The sequence below is a fragment of the Microdochium trichocladiopsis genome, assembly GCF_020744255.1.
Source record: "Microdochium trichocladiopsis strain MPI-CAGE-CH-0230 chromosome Unknown B0I36scaffold_13, whole genome shotgun sequence".
In the NCBI taxonomy this organism is placed as follows: Eukaryota; Fungi; Ascomycota; class Sordariomycetes; order Xylariales; family Microdochiaceae; genus Microdochium; species Microdochium trichocladiopsis.
The window spans coordinates 1,050,639-1,067,205 of NW_025763556.1; the positions used below are offsets into that span (position 1 = coordinate 1,050,639).

The following is a 16,567-nucleotide window of genomic DNA, read 5'->3' on the forward strand; positions in this document are numbered from 1 at the left end:
AGATAGATTGTACCTCTATATCTCGAGACTGACTGATGGATTAGAGGGGGATCAGTCGTGCTTTCAGGCTGGCCCTATAGCTCAGAGAATATATAGAGCTTCGGTCGCTGTTCGCGAGGTCTTGATAATCAAGCCTGTGGCGACGACCTCATGTCTCTTGTGCAATTCGGGACGGTGTGTCGTACTCAATCGATGTCGACATCGTCAAACGCATCGAGAAGTTCCTGGAGTTGTAGCTCCGCTGCATTACCCGTCCGATCAATGAGCGGGTTTGGCAGCAGCGCAGCCACGGCGTGATGCATCAGCCCGTCCTTCCTGTGCCTGATCATTTCAAAGTATCTGTCCATGTATGCAGGCACCAGTATCTTGGAGCGCTTGAATGCAGCGCGGATCCCGCTCAGCACGTCGGTCGCCAAGGGCAGGGAGACACGCATCTCATGGAGGCACTGGCACGCGCGGACCAGAGTGTCCATGTGGATAGGATCGTTCTTGCTGGCTTCCTGCAAGACAATGAACGCCCCAGTCCCCAAGGGATGCGTGAGCCAGTACTCGAAGCGTAAGTGGGCAAAGGCGCGGAACGTCCAGATGGCCGACATCATGCTTGCAACGTGTGCGAAGCATTTCTCCCGGGGATCGAATCTGCCAAACTGCTCTTTTGTCATCTGGCAAAACGGTCGCAAGATGGATACCAGCATGAGCTCGAGACTTACGCTGGAGAAATGAAACAGTTGACCGCTGTTAGCGCCATGTAGCAGCGTCTGGGGATGATAGATGAGGCGACTCACTGAAGCAGGATTTCGCTGGGTAGAGTGGCTTCCTCCAAGCGGAGCCGTGTGGGCAGGGAAAACTTCCACTGGACCAAGGCGTCGTATATCTCTAGAGCGAGCTGTGGGTTGGCCGTTGGCGGATATCCACCTTCATCTGGGTAAACGAAGTCTACTGCTCGCTCTGCCAGGGCTGAGAGCGCCACATCTGCTTCCCGAATCTCGACCTGCAACGATCTCTGGGGATCAAAGGACATCGGGTAGGGAAACCACCAATAGGCGACGCAGTCTTCTCGCCGCAGCGCAAACTCTGGCTTCTGCCACTCTTTCTCCACTTTTGGCTTTCGAGCACACTTTCTCATGCCCAAAGCGTGGGATCCTCGCCTGAAAAATGTTAGGAGGGCCCATGAAATAGGCTGAACAGGCGATATTGTTCTCTGGACTTACCACTCACAGCAATAGAACCCCCACATGCACCAGGAGATGGCCTGCCTCTCTCGCTCGAGGCGCGCCTGGGCCACGTCATGGCGGCGTTGTGGCAGAGGATTCACTACGTTGAGTGCTCTGTAGACATCCATGGCCCGCATGAAGTAAGGCAATGACTTTTCTCCACTGCCAAGATTACCTTCGTAGACGAACATGGCAAGCAGGCCCTGCAGCAGCGGGATAGAGGGGCGCGAGATTTCTCGCAACAATTCCTCGGCCTCATCAGCCCATCGCCTGCCTCTACTCTGCTTGTCTCCGAGGTACTTGAAGGTTAAAGGTTCCCGAGTGTATAGCTGAATCGCGGTCAGCACGAGAGTATCGTGTATCAGCAAGAAAGGCTTACACAGCTGGCCGCGAGTAGGGCATTGATCAAGAACCGAGAGCAGAATCGGCCAGCTTCTATGTCCGAGAAGAACGATTCCGCAGTCGCGATGTCTTCTTCCAGTATAGGTCGATAGACAGTTCGCTCTACAATATTGTCCCAGGTGAAGAACAACCGCAGCAGATGGTTCATGATTCGGTCATCGGTCGAGACTGTCGTCCATCGCGAAAGGGGCAGGTCTTGCGTCGCTATGTCGATGAAGACGTCCTTTTCCAGGTATCTTTCCCGTGGCGAAGTCATGTATCCTCTTTCGAACATGAAGCGGGCATCATCATAACTGCGACAAGCAAGTCAGCAGAGAGCCTCTCGCAGTAGAAACTGAAGGGACCCTGACGGAGACATAAGCCGTTGCCTCTCGCGCAGCGGCGACGGCGTCGTTGTGTGGATCCCTCGGCCTTCTGGAGCCGGCTGGCGGAACGGAGAGTCCGTCTCATGGGATGCCAAGGGGAGGCCGAGAAGCAGCTGCGCTTCTGCCAGAGAACTGACGGCTTCTTCGGCATTGTCTGCCTCCCGGATCCTCTTCAGTGCCTGTGCAGAGTTGGTTCCGCTGCCTCGAGTCAGGAGGTCTATGACGGACTGGTTCCGCGCTGCTAGCTCCTTCTCTGCTCGTTGTTTCTTGAGCTCTTCCAGCTTCACGAACTTGCATTCTGCGCGCGCCTTTACACACCGAGTACATCGTGGCCGAGCGTCGTCGCACTATTGTGGAACACACGTCATGTTTAATCTCTTGAGCTGTGTACAGAGCCCATGCCAAAGCCACCTTACCTTTTGCTTTCTCTGCCTACATCCTAGTGGCCTGTGAGCTTTCTAGTGTATGAAGCGATTCCGGTGCGGCGTGGACTGGTCTTACGATCGCACGCCCCGTCGCCATGTCGACTGCGTCCTAGTGAACCCTGGGATTCTAGCCGTCCCGCAGGCCCCGACGAGCTGGAAGGCTTTGGGAGAAGCTGCCGTGGCACCTGCTTGGTTCCAGCCATTTGCGATTGCTAACGAGGCGATAGCCTCTGAACGTTGGTCGACCCCGAACTCGCCGCCAGCTCCGGGATAATAGGTTGATAGTGCAAAGGACGGGCGGTGGTAGGGCTGCAAGTTGTGCCGAGGGTCCCCGTGCCACAAGACATTGGCGAAAGGTGAGCTCGCGCTGTTGAATAGTCGACGCGTAGGGCGCGTCACGTCAAAGTAGGCATGTAATTCGCAGCCACCTTCGCAGTAGTGGTCTTGCCAGTGGCGACTTGCATACCTAAACCATGCTGCGCCACTACGTCACCAACCTGGTATTCATGTGGCTTGTGCGCCACCCAATTTGTAGCTCCACCGACGGTGCATCGTAAGGCTGACATAGCTATTTTCAGTATGTAGTCAAAGTGGACACCGACATCGAAGTCGACTCTATGGCCCAACCGTGTCTTACATGAGTCCAATATCGGATGCACTTTGGTATTTGGCCTCCAGAAAGATCATGCCAGGCAGATCGACAATAATGAGATGGGGTTGATCAGGCCCCGAGATCTCTAGGTAGAGCAGGTCTCTAGTGAAGGAGGTCTCCAAGTGAAGGAGTTGCCATGGATGGAGATCTTTACAGTTTGGCACCGATAACAGAGCGCTATACCACTAGGGCAAGAAATCAGGAAATAATCACCATGGTTGGCAATTACCTACGTAGGTGCTTCCAGTACCTTATACAGTGCCACCCATATCCAGACCGTATCAGAGATGCCCAACGCGAATTTTGCAGCTGTATTTACCCAGCCTCTGTTCACAAAAGCACAAAGGCAAGGGCAATCTGTGATATGACAAGAAGCACGCAGAGAGGCTAGTTGACAGCGACCTACAGACAGACAGGGCTGAGGCTGCGATTGAAGCGTGTGCATGGACAAGTTTTGGTGCCTTGTATCGGCCAGGCAGCAGTAGCCAGGGGGCTGCCCCTGACCTGGCGGGAGAAAGGATCTCAACCGCGGATCTCCTTGCTCTTGACAATCTCTCAAGCTCACGGCCAACTTGATCAGCAGTGTATCGTACTGTGGACAGGATGGAGCAACTCGTGGTGTGCGGCGCAAGACGCGCCAGCCTGTGCACGCTGCCCCTCGAGCTATTTGACTACATCGTCAGCATCTCATACGATCTCGACCCAGCATCGGTGTTGACCCTGCGCCTTGCGGGCACGCGCCGGGACGATCTCATTGTGCGTCACCTGTTTCGACGTGTTGGCTTGTCCGCGCTCAAGTCCTCGCGCGAGGCATTTCTTGGAATCACCTCTCGACCACACCTGGCCCGACATGTCCGCGAGCTCATCTGGTACGACCTGCCATACACCAGCCTCGACGCGCACTGGGAGAGGCTGGGCAGGGAGGATAATATCCCCAGGGAGCCTCCGACTGAGCCGCCCAGTCCCCGGAAACCATTTGGTGCCAGTCCCAGACCCTTACCCGATGTGTACCCGAAACAGCTACAGCTGCACGCGCTGCTGGCGGAGGCGTGCTGGATGCACAACCTGCCCGTGGACAGCGCGTACGACATGCCGGGACACTGGCAGGCAGTCTTTGACGAGTTTCGCGAATGGTTTTTGTCCGCTCTCCAGGCGCCCCCGTTGCTAGACACAGTCACCACTCGCGTGCTCTGGTATTACGGGCCACCTGCGCGTGACTTTATCAAGCCGCCGTCGTGCCTCGTGGGGCGCGACCCCGCGATCAAGACCATCATGGAGTGCGGAGGCTTGATTGCAGTGGTCTCTGCGCAGTCGGACAAGTTCATCGAGTTCATCACGTGGGCAGCCCAGGCGAGGATATGCGCGGCCAAGACTGAAGCACCGGGCAGCGCACCACGCAAAGCTCAGTCCCGGGCCAATATCTGCCAGACATTCAGGGGCTGGCCAAGGCATACCGTCTCGTCCAGGACGTGTATCGGCAGCATCAGAGAGGATGCTGTGCCAGGCAGCAAGCGGGCGGACGTTCGATTCCACGAGCTGGATGAGTCCGCTGTGACCGAGCTCGTTTCGCTGTTGTGCACACCTGCCGTCGTAGACAAGCTGTAGACGCTGAGGCTGTCTTACGTGCTTTCTGGCCCGGCGAAAAGGAGCAAGCCATCTAGCCGCGCTTTCGGCGGTGATCGTGCCGCCGTCGCCTTGTTCAAGCAGTGCCAGGCGCGCGGTCTGCGCTGGCCGCGCCTTGCTGAGCTCCGACTCACGAATATGGTCATTACCGAGACGGAGCTCGCCATGATCGTCTGTCAACACTCCGAGTCGATGACGAAGCTCATGCTAGTGAACTGTGGCATCACACTCGGTCATCTCGAAGGGCTTGCCGGCATTGAATGGTGCCCCACCTTGAGCCAGGTAGACATCTTCATACCCGAGCCGAACAACAGTGAGCAACGGCCACAACATCTCGTCTCTAGCGAAGACCTCCGCGCCGCGCTGCTGGGCGGCAAGGACGACTCCGCGTGGCTGCGGGCATTTCCGTGCCCGGATATGCCCAAGCAGACACTGGTCACTACTCTAGATGCCATATCATCACGGTATGCAATAACGGAGCTGTGCAGGTATACCGGGAACCAAATCGAGGTCAGCATGTACTCGAGGCCATATCGATTCTCAGACGCCGACTTTTCGCGGCGGTGGATGTGGGGTCGGATCGACGGCCGAGGCGCGGCCTACTACTGGCCTGTCGACGAGGCTGGCAAGGGCGAGCCAACGACAGTGTGGCGGTTCACGCACAAGAGAAAAAGGGCTGGCGGTGGAGAAAAGGAGGAGGAGGAGGAGGAGGAGGAGGAGGAGGAGGAGGAGGAGGAGGAGGAGGAGGAGGAGGAGGAGGAGGAGGAGGAGGTGCGGTATGGGGAGGACCCGAGGTTGTTCTGGGACGACTGGGACGAGGACCAGCCTGGCGACACGGCCGAGCCGACGCCATTCAGCGGCAACTTTGAGAAGTTCGTTCGGCGGGAGTGGACGGGCTGGAACTGCCTGTTCAACCAGAGCAGGCATGTGCCCAAGACTGCCACTGTCTTGACAGAGAGCACGAGAAGGCAGTTGGTTGCGCAGGGCCTCTGGCAAGACGGCGCTGTTCCCGCCTTTGCAGACCCTGGGCGTGCTCCAGCGACGGATCGTCGCGCGACTCAACTCAAAGAGGCTCCAATCTTCCGCTTGTTATTCCTCCCGCTCAGCTCTCAGCCTTCCGACTAAGCTACTCGTGCCTACTTGTCCTCCTGCATCAACACTCACACACCCTATGCTAAAATGCACACCTCATTCCTCCATCGCAGCGCTCCCGCGTGGTCACGCCCATCCATGCATTTCTTTGTTTAATTCTCCGTCCCAAGCCCCATGTCAAGAGCTCAGCCGTCCTGCACCGCTGCCCTGGCTACGCAAACGGAATGAGCGTCCAGCTCCGCGCCTTGTACTGGACAAAGTCCTGCCCGTAAACCATCCCGAGCTGGGCCTCCTCCTTCCTGATCCTCCCCAGCACGTACGCATAGGTGAAGCACACGATCGCGGGCATCAAAAAGATGAAGACCACGGGTTCTGTGAGAACATTGAAATGTATCAAAGCCCTGCGAAGACATTTTCTTCAACTCTGACGAAAATGAAAAGATCCACTTCTGTTCGTCCAATAGGTCCTCGCTGACGCTGTTCGTATTTATGGCTGGATCGAGCCTACGGACGATGATTTGTCCCGGTCCTGGTGATGGTCTGTCAGATGCAAGCCCCAGCGAAGAAAGAAAGAATGGAATTGCAAAGTTAAAGAAACGAGGCCGAAGATCACGGCGCGTAGAAACAAGGCAAGAAACGGGGGGATGGACGGTTACAGCTCCAGGGAACAATACCTCCGACTCCCATTCGGCCTCTGGTGACTGACTGGTGGGGGCAAGCTAAATGCCATCTCTCCTCTGCTCGCTAACCACTTTGGATATGCTTCCGAGATCCACAAATCTGCTCTCCAATATGCAATGCCCCACCGTGGTGCCAACCCGTCCCCATGAAGAGACGTCCGACCTGTACTTCGGCAGGACATGCGGGCAAGCTCGAGTTACTGGTCTAAGATCTTGTGCTTAGGCCGGGCCGTCAAAGCCGCCGATGGACCCGACCATCACGACTAGAACGAGCCGAGGTCAGAAGAGCCAATCTCGATGGCATATCGGTGGCACGCCTGGTCGTGGGGGATGGCTCGAAATCGGCCAGGTCCGGGGCCCGCCGCGGACTTGAAGTTGCCATCTCGATCTCAGTGCATCGGACGGCGAGGAACTTTGTTGCTACCATGGCTTCCTGCTGCAATTATTGCACAGATGCTTAGCCCCCGCCTCTGCTGTGGTTAGGATCGAGTTCTGTGTCACCCTGGTCCTTGTCATTGTCCTGGAGCATGCTTTGCTGGCACGTGCCCATGGCTCCCCAAACTTCGGAACAAAAGGCGGCGACCGGCTGTGCCTGACAGCGGCGCTTCCCTGGTTCAGCCGCACCCACACGGTTGTCGTGCCCGGTGCCGTCGGATGATTTTGGGCGCTAGGGGATCCGGTGGCGCCGGCTCCGTTAGACGAGGCACCCAGGCCTCATTTTCTAGGAACAGCGGTCGAGCTAAGCAGACGGGCGGACAATGTGATGACAGGACGCATCTTGGACCATCTCGCATGCCAACTCTACATCTCACTCGGCCTGGACAGTCGGAGGTAATGCCATGGGTACGGCATCATTGTGAGAATATGGGCAGTCGGAACGCGAGACTCATGCTGGTTCACAATGGCGCAGCTCCAGTTCACAATCCTTGTCGACCATGCGCCTGTCATGTCACGGGGTGGAGACCCCCCACGAGAATAACGGTCTGAGGATCCCATTGTGGTCAGGTCATCCGAAGTCTCAGCTGGCACTGCTGGCACCGGCGAGCCTGCAACAATGGACAACCTTGCCAGGATTCATTTCCACACGTGGTGAACCATGTCCCCGGGCCCAGCAGCACCGCTAGCACCAGCCCAACCCTGGCCAGCTGCTTATCTTCAGCTTGTTTCCTTGCTAGCCTGTCCCGCTTACCCAGTATGCGGCGGTAGAAGTACCCGCATCGTCTGGGCCACCTCATCCAAGCCCTGAAAAGAGCTGAGCGCGTCTGACCGTAGCCTGGGCATTCCCTGCCTGGTTCCAACTCACCTGGCTGGAGCCTTGTCTACGGGGTCCGAAACCTCGGCTCGGCTGGCCGTGACGAGTCCGGAAAAGAGGTGCCCTTGTGTACATATATGCCGGCTGGGATCCGTCTTATCACAGCTCCGGCCGATGTCTGCTTCCCCGACCATCGTTGTTTATTTCGTCTGTCACTAATTTGCTTGCTCGGAGTTTCTGCCGAGCGTCCTTTCGTTTAGACAACCCCATCTGGACAACACTGACGATCCAAGATGCAACTTATCGTCCTTGCCCTGGCCGTGCTCCAGGCAGGTGGCGCCCTCGCCGCACCGGCTACCACTGCGCTGACTCTTCCTGTCAGTGGCCGGACCGTGACTCTGGCCAGCCGTGCCAGCCATGCCGGTGCTATGGGCATGCCTCACCCCGAGCACAAGCGCCGCGGGGCATCTGCCGAGCCGCCCAAGTACAAGGAGCACAACGTGTGCTGGCCCAAGGGCTCGTACGGCGGCGAGTATCTGGACTGGCGGCACTACAAGGCCAACGGCGCCAACCTAGGCTCGTGGCTGTGGAAGGAGAAGACACACGATCCGCTGCTGTGGCGTGCCCAGGAGCCCGCCGCTGCCGCGACGGCTGACGAGTGGAACCTATGCCTGGCCCTTGGTGACAGGTGCGGCCCCGTCCTCGAGGAGCGGTACGAGTCGTTCCTCAACACCAGCACCATCGACCAGCTCGCAAGCGTTGGCATCAACACGCTCCGCATCCCGACCTCGTACGCCGCTTGGGTCGACGTGCCAGGCTCTGCCCTCTACCATGGCAACCAGAAGGAGCACCTGCGCCGCATTGCCAACTACGCCATTGACAAGTACCATATGCACGTCATTGTTGGCCTCCACTCGTTGCCTGGCGGCGTCAACCCGCTCGACATTGGTGAAGGGTACGGCCACATTGGCTGGTTCCAGAACGCCACCAACCTCGACTGGTCCCTCAAGGCCTGGGGCGAGCTTATCGACTTTGTCGTCACCTCCGACCGGCCCAACTCCTTCTCCATCTCCCCCATCAACGAGGCTGCCGACAACATGCAGAACTTCGGCACCGCCAAGGGTCTCAGCGAGGCCAACACCAATTGGGTCCTCACCTACATCGACGCCTGCATCGAGATGGTCGAGGAGGTCGACCGCCGCATCCCCATCGTGCTACAGGACAGCTTCAAGTCCGTCGGCTTCTGGGAGCCCCTGTTCGACGTGTCCACGAACCTCGTCATGAGCCCCCACCTGTACTACTTCTCCCAGGAGGATCTGTACGCCGGCTACGTCAACTACACCATGTGCGGCACCGCGCAGTGGGTCGGCACCTTCAAGAAGTTCCCCGTCATGGTCGGCGAGTGGTCCATCCAGGTGCACTACAACAACACCTTTGCGGACCGCAAGGCCCTCTTCGACACGCAGAAGTACGCCTACAGCCACTACTCGAACGGCGCCACCTTCTGGACCGCCGTGTCCTACGCCGAGGCCGTGGTCTCGGGCGAGGGGACTCAGCGCGACTACTGGAGCTACATCGACCTCATCAATGCCGGTGTGGCCACCAAGCACATTGACCGGAGCTACTGCTGAGCGGGAGGTTGTGCATGGGATAGGGGGCCTGGCATGTACTAATTATAAGCGGTGGATTTTACTCGAGCCGCTACTCTGGCTACGAGATGAGAAGAAGACGTCCGAGGTTTTGGTAATTGCAGCATTGCTCTGGTAACTGCTGCCAATGGTCATGGCCTTGAAGTCACCACAGACTTGTGCGCGTTGCCACTCATTCCAGCCCACACGCATACTGGACTGTGCTGCGCCCTTAAGATAACACATACACTCTATACTTCTAATGTCTATATTGTAGTACAAGGAACTCCTCTAGAGTAGTTGCAACGACTCTTCATCCCAGCCCTATGTCAAGAGTTTGGCTTCCTGCACCGCTGCCCCGGCTCACGCAAACGGAATGAGTGTCCAACTCCGTGCCTTGTACTCGACAAACGCCTGCCCATAGACCGTCTCGAGCCGCGCCTCCTCCTTCCTGATTCTCCCCAGGACGTGCGCATAGGTGAAGCACACGATCGCGGGCATCGAAAAGATAAAGACGACGGGCTACGGGTCCACCAGCCCCCAGGGCATCATGAGGTTGCTGCCCACCGTCCATAGCAGCAGGCCCAGGTAGTCTGGGTGCCGGAGGAGCCGGTAGATGCCCCTTGTGACGAGGGGCACCCGCGCGGGCTTGTCCTTGTTCCATCGCGGCGGCAGTAGCGGCGGGTTCGCTGCGTTGCAGTCGTCCCGGCTCTCATCATCATCGTCTGCTCGTCGTACTGCGGAGGACGCGGAGAGCAGGGCCAGCGTGCGGAGGAGCTGGCCTGCGAACACGAGGCGGAAGCCGATGGGGCAGAGGACGATTATAGCGGGGTCAGTCTGGCTGAGGACGTGTAGGGAGCGCAGGACGGCCTCGGCTGCTGGGCCGAGGCGGGCTGCCAGGTAGAAAGGCCAGTGCTCGATGTTGGAGAGGAAAGGTCTTATGGGTGACCAGGATGTTTGGTGCTGGTGATGCTGGCGCTGCGAATCAAAAAGGGTTGTGCGATGGCGAGCTGCGATGCAGACCTCGAGGAGGTGCTGGGCGGCGACGGAGGCGAGGTATGCCGGCACACGCCACTCCGGCATGGCCGGGCAGTTCATCGTCGACTTCATCAGCACGCGGATGAGGATGGCGACGGTCGACAGGATCGCCACCGCCATGGCCAAGAATGTGGCTGTAACGGCACTGCGAGATAGGAACAGGCGCCGGGCCCAACCCGTCAGCAACGAGGGCGGCGTCGAGTTGCTGGACAGAGGTGGTTGGCCTGGTTAACTCGTGATGTTGGCGGCGACTGTAGAGGATCGTTCGGGGGTTTTCCTACACTCACCTGCTCGTGCTCGGGAGTTGCGCGTCTAAAGTCCTGTGCAGGCCCAGCTCGGCATATTTGGCTGCTTCCTCCATGGCGGCAAAAATTGGGCGAGGCACGGGGACGCGAGCCGATGAGGGCGAGCGAGCGGCGCAGCAGCTATGCTCCCTTCTCGTGGTCCTCGCCAAATGGCCGTGGTGGCTAGAGGCAGAAAGGATCGCCCTGATGCCTGGCCCGCAACAACAGGGCTTGCAGTCCCCGGCAATTTCCGCAAGGGTCAGAAAAGCTTCGCGCGCCTCGCCATTAGGGGTGTTGGTTGTTCCTGACCATGTAAGTGGGTATCCAATCTGCCCGCGGTTTCGTTGCACTGTAACTCAGCAATTAAGTTTGTATACGTATGCAGGCAAGCGTTGTGCTCCACAGGGATGCACAACCCTGTGAATCAGATCAGATCAAACACTCGTAGACTTGCTCGTTGGACAAAGACATCCATTACAAAGCATCTTGTATGCTTCGGGACATTCTTGCATGATTTCAGACGCCATCTGTGTTTTAAAGGGCGCTGTGGCACGCCTCAGCTGCCCTTCAAAAGGCTTCCAGCCGACAAAAAACAGGTAGAATGGCTGCATAAATCATACACTTATGTGAGGTCAGCAGACATGAGGGTACTTAACAGGAGATGTCACGGCTGAGATCTTGCAACTACGATCATGGGCAGATGTGGATCTGGTATTTTTCAGCAGCGACAAAAGCTTGAGTTAGCAGAATAACTTTAGTTCGTAGAAGCGCGCGAAAGTCAGAGGACTAAACTAGGAAAGGCGAATACGGACTGAATTTAAAGGAACCAAGTAGGACATTGTTCCTGGAGGATAAATGCGTAGTGCGACTTTTAATTGTGAGTTCGAATATTTTGTGGCCGGTGAAGCGTATCGGTGCACATTTGGACGCGTGGTCCTATCATGTCATTTCACAGCAGAGGCCAAACACCGGAACACATGAGGAAAATGGAAAGGTGCTGCCCAAAGATCCATATGATCATCTGGCCTGGGCGGCGCGTGGATCCAGGCCATCTGTGTTGGAGCTCGTTTCATCATCTTTAACAGGTACAACCGAGCACATGAAACTTGACAGGCTGACAGATGCAGGCAGCCTTTCATCACCTATTCGGCAATGCAGCACTCCCAACAACATTGCTGTCAAAACAAGAGTGCCGATGCTCCACAAAACTCTCGACGATCCTGCGCATGTCCTCAAACAACAGACACTAGCGCACATGACCCTGAGCAACTCATGGCTTTGAGTCGAAAAGATGCAGCTCGAGCAGAGCACAGGAAGCCTGAGACAGTCCCCGATGCCTCGTGTATCAACTGGCTTGCCTCTCCGCATGTTGAGTACGTGCGCATGCATATCGCCGATGATCTACTTGACCTGTTTGCGCAGAACCTTACAGTGTCTGGGCACGTGCGCTGGCAGACGCGCAAGCTCACCGAGCCTTTGACTGTGTTGTGGATGTTCAGCTGGAAACGGACGTTGCTTCGGTGCGGCACTGTGATGTCAGTCCTGTCACCTCAACGGGTTTGGCCAACGAACAGTCGAGCAGAGGACTAAGAAATCGAGCCTATACGGTAGAGATTCGAGCCCAATAAGGCCACGGGTATGCCTACCACCCTTCGAGCCGGTCAAAGCTGCATGTTTTGGTTTTACCCTACGTGCGTGACGATTATCAAAGGCATATGCAGCCACTAGGATACATCCTCTGGAGTCTTACATCTAATACAAACACAATGGGTCCACACCAGCAGGAGCCATGTGAAAAAGGGCCCGGTCCACTTGCGCATGCTTACTGTCCGTGATGCGCAGTGAAGGCTGAGGATCCGGGTGACTATCCCAAGAAAGAAATGCTTGACTGGTAACAGCTCGTGGCGATCGACCCGCAACAGCACTGGTGGGGATTATGATCTAGACCCGGGGAAGACTTGGCTAGTGTTATTGCTCTGGAATGGTACAGATGTGCGATGTCTCCTGTACCAACGATGGTGTAGGTCGTATTAGGAGTCGTTATTGCGTTGTTCTTTGCGGTCTCAAAGGCGAATTTCTTGATGCACGTTCGTGACTGGTAGTCCTTTCGCCTGGGCTCTCCCACAGCTGAGCTGTGGCCAACGGTTACCTTCTGCATTTGCACTATTCGCGATTGCTCCCCCAGATCGCGTCATTGCGCCAAGGCCACCTAAACCACGGGGAGCGACAGAGAAGGGCCGCAAAAGCAGCAATTCATGACAAACATTTTCATGGGCCCCACGGCCACGCCGCCGTCCTTTTTGCCGCATCCTCCAGTGCCAGACCCGCCCCCCAAGGACTCCCACGGGTCCAAGGCAACGACCGCCTCCACTTGGCGCATTCGGAAACGGGGCCGTCCGCCGTTCCAGAGAACGAAGTTTTTTCTTCCATGCATGCCCGGCCGCCAAGGAGTCCATGCGGCTCCGGCCGGGCCCTCCTCTCGGTGAGGGAAGACTGCATATGGCCAACACCCCTGACGGCGGCTTCCTCTTCCAGCAACACGAACCACGATTCGCCCATATCGCGCCATCGCAGCGTGCTCGAGGGGATTGCGAGACCAATCTCACGTCTGACGTGCGGTTCTTGGTCTTCTTGGCTGCTCTCCCTAAGCCACGGCTAACCGGACCACCAGCATCGCCACGTCTAGACCGGCTCTCATTCATAAACAACACTGCGCGCTCCCCATTTTTTCTTCGTGGCCGTCTCTCCTCCGGCAGCATGTCTGTACGATCCACGGACTCGCCTCGAGCACTCATGGCCAACAAGCACGACGACACGCCCAAGTCGGGCAGCCTGCACAATGTTGCTGACGCCGAGGGCAGCGACAACATTGTTGTCGGTATGTCACACTCTCTCCCTGGTGCACGCGTTTGTCCAAGATGTGCATATCCTAACTCATCCCAGGCCAGATCGCCGAGGCCCGTGAGGCCAAGCGCCAGATTGGCATCCCCACTGCCGTGTTCCTCATTGTGAACCGCATCATCGGCACGGGCATCTTCGCAACTCCAGGCACGATTCTTGCTCTGTCTGGCAGCGTGGGCCTGTCCATGATCATCTGGGTCGTCGGCCTGATCATCGCGGTTGCAGGCACGCTCGTCTATGTCGAATGGGGCACCGGCATCCCCAAGAACGGCGGCGAAAAGAACTACCTCGAGTTCGTCTACACCAAGCCGCGCTTCCTCGTTACTGGCCTGTACGCCGGCTACGTCATCCTCCTCGGCTGGGCGTCAGGCAATAGCGTCGTCTTTGGCGAGTACATTCTGCACGCCGCCAACGTCACGGTGGACCGCTGGAACCAGCGTGCCATCGGCGTGGCCTGCCTGACCTTCTGCTTCCTCCTGCACGGCACCGCCCTGAAATGGGGTCTGCGCCTGCAGAACGTGCTCGGCTCTCTCAAGCTCATCATCGTCGTCATCATGATCATCGGCGGCTGGGTCGCACTGGGCGGCCACGTCAAGCTCGACACCAAGCCCGACAACTTCACCAACGCCTTCGAAGGCACCGAGAACGCAACCGCGTACGGCGTCGTGACCTCCCTGTACTACGTCATCTGGTCGTTCATCGGGTACTCGAACGCAAACTACGCGCTCAGCGAGACGCGCAACCCGGTCCGCACTCTCAAGATCGCCGCGCCTCTTGCCGTCACCGTCATCGGCGTGCTGTACATCCTCGTCAACGTCTCGTACTTTGCCGCCGTGCCCAAGGAGGAGATGCTCGCGGCGAAGCGCCTCGTCGCGGCCTCCCTGTTCCGCAACGTCTTTGGCGAGACGGCCGAGCGCGCCTTGTCCGTCTTTGTCGCGCTGTCCGCCCTGGGCAACGTGTTGAGCGTCATCTTCTCGCAGGGCAGACTGGTGCAGGAGCTCGGCCGCGAGGGCATCCTGCCCTTCTCCCGCTTCTGGGCCAGCAACCGTCCCTTCAACGCCCCGCTGACCGGCCTGGGCTGGCACTGGCTGATCTGCATCATTACTGTGCTTGCACCGCCCCCTGGTGATGCATATAACTTTATTTCCAAGTAAGACTCTCTCCCCAAGTTCTCCATATCTGGACATTCCCCTCCCCGGGCCTGCCCCTACCTAGCAGCAACCGAGACCACAGAAGCTAACCCATGCGCCGTATCACAGCCTCATCTCTTACCCCCTCGCCATCGTCAACACCTTCACCGCCGCCGGTCTCGTACACCTATACCTCAATCGCGCCGCGTGGAAGTGGAACCCGCCATTCAGCGCCACCCTGCCCGTGGTGGTCTTCTTCATGCTGTCCAACATCTACCTCGTCATCGCGCCCTTTGTCCCGCCCGAGGAGGACGGCAGCGTGTACGAGGAGCTCCCCTACTGGATCCACTGCGTCGTCGGCTTCGGCATCATCTTCGCCGGCGGCGTGTACTGGCTGATCTGGGCGGTGGTGCTGCCCAAGCTGGGTGGATACAGGCTCGAGCGGGAGGTTGTCGTGGACGACATTGACGGGTGGGAGAGGAACCTCTTTATCAAGAGGGCAGATTAGAAGGGCGGGTTGGTTAGAGGGCGTGGTGATATGACTAGTGGAAGAGGGCTTAAGGAGCATGCGGATGACCACATGTGTCCAGGGGCGTGCGAAGTTCAACACTTGTTTGCTCGAGATACCCAACCGTAATACACAAAGCGTACGCGCAAATAATATCATTTGGCTTGAATCATATTCTTCGCCAGAGGCTTTGTTTATGAAAACGTGCCGCCCCAGTTATGCCCGCAACGACTCACCTTAAATATGTTGTTCAGGTAGTGGGGATGGGAGATGGACAACCCCTGGACTCTAAGCTGGCGCCCCATTGGGTATCGTTTCTAGTGTGGCGCCGACGCTAGACCTTCAGCTCTGCCTGTAAAGACAGCTGCCTACTTTATCTGACTCATCTTGAACGTCTTTAATATTCTGCTTCACGTCCGCCACTTTTTGTTTTTACCAGTATCCATCACGCAGAATCCAAGATTTCCAACGAAAAAGAAAGCCCAGAGTCAACTGCAATGGAGAGCACCGCCCCGCCTCTGCCACGGGATATCCCCGCCGCACACTTCTCAGCCGAGCCGTTCAAGCTTGCCCCGCGAGCCTTCCTGGAGCGCCATTTCTCGGGCCCGGCGGCGATACCACAGACCGCCTCCTCTGGGGCACAGGCACCGAATGTGCTGGGCACGGGGGCCATCGTGTTTGACCAGCCCTTCCCCCACTACAGCCCCGTCTCCAACACCAGCAAAGCGGCAGCAGCACCGTCCTCCCCATCGCCGAGGGTGCTTCTCGTGCAGCGCGCCCCGCACGACTCGATGCCGCTGAGGTGGGAAGTCCCCGGGGGCGGATGCGACGAAGAGGACCCGAGCATCTTGTACTCGTGCGCGCGGGAGCTCTTTGAGGAGACGGGCCTCAAGGCTGTTGGGGTCGGGCCGCTGGTGCGGTGCCGGAACTACCACGATCGAGTGGATCAAGGATCTGGAAACCTCGGAGGAGGAGGAGGGGGGCAGCAGCAGCGGCAGAAGCACCCGGCGTTAGCGGAGGGCTGGGCGGACAGTTCTTCCGCAGCCGCAGCGGGAAGTTGGTGTGCAAGTTCCAGTTCGTCGTTGCGGTGGATCTAGATGCTGGGCTAAGAGTCAAACTGGATCCAAATGAGCATTTCGCGTATATCTGGGCGACGGAGGAGGAGGTTAGGAGGAAGGAGGTGGACATGGGTACGAATAAAGAAGGGATTGTGAGGGCCGACGGGAGCAGGCCCGAGGAGACGACGCTCGAGTTTGCGTCGCAGGAGCAATGGGACATCGTGCTTGACGCATTCAAGCTGTGGAGGACATCGGATCATCTTGCTTGAAGTCAGACGGGACCATGACACTACTGGTAAAAGACATGGAATTACG

At 57.7% G+C, this 16,567-nt stretch overlaps 7 protein-coding genes across 7 annotated transcripts; 5 read left to right on the forward strand and 2 right to left on the reverse strand.

The window, feature by feature from the left end:
- Window positions 1-185: 185 nt before the first annotated feature.
- On the reverse strand, window positions 186-2,503 carry B0I36DRAFT_378162 (nitrate assimilation regulatory protein nirA; the record flags this gene model as incomplete). The annotated part of the gene is made up of 6 exons (XM_046160642.1): window positions 186-711; window positions 786-1,148; window positions 1,212-1,543; window positions 1,594-1,909; window positions 2,051-2,328; window positions 2,483-2,503. The coding sequence occupies 6 exons, from the start codon at window positions 2,501-2,503 to the stop codon at window positions 186-188; spliced, it is 1,836 nt and encodes a 611-aa protein (XP_046005414.1).
- Window positions 2,504-3,661: 1,158 nt separating this feature from the next.
- B0I36DRAFT_369404 (uncharacterized protein) lies at window positions 3,662-4,663 on the forward strand (the record flags this gene model as incomplete). The annotated part of the gene is made up of 1 exon (XM_046159770.1): window positions 3,662-4,663. The coding sequence occupies one exon, from the start codon at window positions 3,662-3,664 to the stop codon at window positions 4,661-4,663; it is 1,002 nt and encodes a 333-aa protein (XP_046005415.1).
- A 156-nt stretch (window positions 4,664-4,819) lies between these two features.
- On the forward strand, window positions 4,820-5,806 carry B0I36DRAFT_389343 (uncharacterized protein; the record flags this gene model as incomplete). The annotated part of the gene is made up of 1 exon (XM_046161319.1): window positions 4,820-5,806. The coding sequence occupies one exon, from the start codon at window positions 4,820-4,822 to the stop codon at window positions 5,804-5,806; it is 987 nt and encodes a 328-aa protein (XP_046005416.1).
- A 2,333-nt stretch (window positions 5,807-8,139) lies between these two features.
- Window positions 8,140-9,336, forward strand: B0I36DRAFT_255436 (glycoside hydrolase superfamily; the record flags this gene model as incomplete). The annotated part of the gene is made up of 1 exon (XM_046150874.1): window positions 8,140-9,336. The coding sequence occupies one exon, from the start codon at window positions 8,140-8,142 to the stop codon at window positions 9,334-9,336; it is 1,197 nt and encodes a 398-aa protein (XP_046005417.1).
- A 253-nt stretch (window positions 9,337-9,589) lies between these two features.
- B0I36DRAFT_389344 (uncharacterized protein) lies at window positions 9,590-10,732 on the reverse strand (the record flags this gene model as incomplete). Its single annotated transcript, XM_046161320.1, has 2 exons — window positions 9,590-10,576; window positions 10,659-10,732. The coding sequence occupies 2 exons, from the start codon at window positions 10,730-10,732 to the stop codon at window positions 9,856-9,858; spliced, it is 795 nt and encodes a 264-aa protein (XP_046005418.1). The 3' UTR covers window positions 9,590-9,855.
- Window positions 10,733-13,412: 2,680 nt separating this feature from the next.
- Window positions 13,413-15,194, forward strand: B0I36DRAFT_425832 (amino acid/polyamine transporter I; the record flags this gene model as incomplete). The annotated part of the gene is made up of 3 exons (XM_046162361.1): window positions 13,413-13,533; window positions 13,599-14,706; window positions 14,816-15,194. The coding sequence occupies 3 exons, from the start codon at window positions 13,413-13,415 to the stop codon at window positions 15,192-15,194; spliced, it is 1,608 nt and encodes a 535-aa protein (XP_046005419.1).
- Window positions 15,195-15,949: 755 nt separating this feature from the next.
- On the forward strand, window positions 15,950-16,377 carry B0I36DRAFT_210588 (NUDIX hydrolase domain-like protein; the record flags this gene model as incomplete). Its single annotated transcript, XM_046148905.1, has 2 exons — window positions 15,950-16,113; window positions 16,209-16,377. Coding segments are annotated over 2 exons (333 nt in total), but the record flags the coding sequence as incomplete, so codon positions are not given.
- Window positions 16,378-16,567: the final 190 nt, after the last annotated feature.